Source organism: Chaetura pelagica, unplaced genomic scaffold (genome assembly GCF_000747805.2).
Source record: "Chaetura pelagica isolate M959 unplaced genomic scaffold, ChaPel_1.0 scaffold232, whole genome shotgun sequence".
In the NCBI taxonomy this organism is placed as follows: domain Eukaryota; kingdom Metazoa; phylum Chordata; class Aves; order Apodiformes; family Apodidae; genus Chaetura; species Chaetura pelagica.
The window spans coordinates 933,828-936,419 of NW_009952441.1; the positions used below are offsets into that span (position 1 = coordinate 933,828).

General features: G+C 45.4%; 1 protein-coding gene across 1 annotated transcript in view; it reads left to right on the forward strand.

Moving 5' to 3' along the window:
- Positions 1-961, forward strand: part of NFAT5 (nuclear factor of activated T-cells 5, tonicity-responsive) — a 33,359-nt gene extending 32,398 nt beyond the window's left edge. The window contains exons 12-13 of the mRNA XM_010008431.1: positions 11-143; positions 723-961. Coding sequence (XP_010006733.1) covers positions 11-143; positions 723-961 — 372 coding nt within the window. The remainder of the gene's footprint in view (positions 1-10; positions 144-722) is intronic.
- The last annotated feature ends 1,631 nt before the right edge of the window (positions 962-2,592 follow it).

The following is a 2,592-nucleotide window of genomic DNA, read 5'->3' on the forward strand; positions in this document are numbered from 1 at the left end:
AGGAATGCAGGGAACTGCTTCTCCTCCTCAGCAACAAGCATCTCTATTCCACAGCACAGCAGGAGGGGCCATCAACCAGCTGCAGAATTCTCCTGCTTCATCTCAGCAAACATCGGGAATATTCCTGTTTGGCATCCAAAACAGTAAGTGCCTGGTTCAGATTTACAGTTTAGAAGAGCTATCAACTGGAGCCCACAATACAATGTCATTCAAGTCTTAAGATATTTATTTATCAAAAAAAGCAAATCCTGACATGAGTAATGTAGCACCACAACCGGGAATATAGGAGCTCAGCACGATGCTCTGAATGTAGAATTACATTGCTGGTTTTTCATGAAAACTCTTGGCCTAAATACCTGCTGGTGGGTTACACTCAGGATTACTGTCCGATAAGACCATCTTAGAATTGTGTGTATGTCTGTATAGAAATGTATATACAATTATTAGCAATATATATGCAAATAATAGATAAAATACATGTGCTCACTTCTTTATAAAAAGAGGGGACACCCTCTTAAGGCAGCCCCTCTCATCTTTCTCTTCCTGCATTTGATTCCTGCAATTTTTGCAGTGACTTCGTCCACTCCTTGGTGAAAGGGTTGTTTTTAATCTGTCTGTTTTAAGTGTATTTGAGGAATACACACATAAATGAGTTGGCTGATGCATGGCATGTTTTTAGCCTAATTTAAATGGTGCTTTCTTGTTCTCCTGTGCTGTCACAGACTGTGGGCAGCTGCTGACTTCTGGACCAGGCACGTTGCCTGAGGAGCTGATGGCCATAAGTCAGCCAGGTCAGCCCCAGGGTGAGGGACAGGCAGCAGTGCCAGCCCTGCTGTCCCAGCAGATATCCGAGACTCCTCCACTACCTTCAGCTATGGCAACCAACCAGAATATGGAGAAAATAGATGATCTGCTGGTGTCGTTGCAAAACCAGGGGAACAATATGGCCGGTTCGTTTTAATTAGTCAAGTAAGTCATGTGTTTGGGTTGCTGGGTTCATGAATGCTGCTGCTTAGAGTGGGTCACCATGCTCTCTGAGGTCAGAGAAAATCCTGGTGTTGCTGGGCTAAGAATCTAGTACCACTGGCAGGAATGAAAAGTTATGAAAAACAGCCAGAGGCCAGAATTTGTGTGAAACAGTTGAGACTGGGGCTTGTTCTGCAGTTGCCGTGTGTCTTCTCGTCTGCTGTTGTGGTCTAGGACTTTATTAGGAAGGAGAGTAGATCACTGACAGCTTGGAAGATAAAAGCGTTTTGAAACATGACTTGAGTTGAACAGTTGAGGCTGATGGGGCAAATACCACCTCAAGTCTGTGCTGTTCTAAAGGTGCCCCTGGGGTTACAACAATGTAATGTGAAAACAATTTGGGGTAGAACATGGTGGGTGCTGAGAATGTGCCATGTGCTGAGCTGGGCCCAAAGGGAACTGGCAGGACCAGCTGCTGCTGGGACACATCCTGCCCTTTCCAGAGAGCTGAGGAGCTTTGACTATTAATGAGCACTGAGAGCCAGGAGGACTGTGGAATCTGGAGTTCTCCACAGTGTGCAGCTTGGCTCTGGTTAACTGTGTTGCCATCCTCAGTCCCCTGTAAGGTTTGGTTAAGTGATATGCTTAATTTTCTGATCTAAACAGTTTTGTAAATGAAATAATGAACTTTAAAAAAAATAAGAAACATAGAAGGAGTGGAAGGAGAGTAACCCTGCTCCATGGAAGGGCTCTGCTTTCTGACACTTGCTTGTAGTTTCCTGTCTACTTGGGAAGGCCACTTGCAAGATGAGTGAACTATGTGGAAGTGAGAGGATGGCTGTTGTTGGCTGTGCCTAAGTATTTTGCTTCCTTGTTTTTTCCTGCAGGAATTCCATGAAGAAAAAGTGTTGATTTCCCAGATCCTCCCAGACCTTCTGGCTCTGGATTGGGCTGTGTGGAACTGATTGCTTCTGTCAAAAAGTGGCCCTCCTCTCTAAAAGAGCACACCCGTGGCCAGTGGCAGCCTCCAGCACCAAGGCTCTGACCATAGTGCTTGGGATTTGTAGTGCCAATAATGCTGAGAAGCTATGCTTTGTGTTCCCAGGGCCTGGGATTGTACTGTTACCCCATTCCTGAACCTCCTCACCAGTGGGGTGCTCTTTCAATTTAAAGCATATCTGGTCAGTTATTATTGTTGTTAGAAGGTAATTCATGTTACCATGTTTACTTTTTCCCCCCTCCTCTTCCTTCTTCACATCCCCTCTTTGACTAGAAAAGCTTGTGAGGCAGAAAGATCCAACGCCTGCGACATGAGCTGGGGCTCAGAGCTGTCAGGAAGCAGAGGGATGACAGGTTTTGCAGTGGAGTGGGAGAGCTCCTGCTGCCATTTGTTAATTGCAGTAGATGGCATTTGTTAATTGCTGCTGTAGACAGGCAGAGGTGGGTGCTTCCCACCCCAGAATGTGATCCATGGTTTTCCATGTCTCTTAGATCTAACTGAACATTGAGCAAGGGTTTGGGGGCTCTATCAAAATGAAGAGATGAAGGGGAACTTCCCATTACATTTTGCTGGTAAAATCTTCTCTAAAATACCTTCAGTTTGAACAGAACATCCTGCCTGGCTCT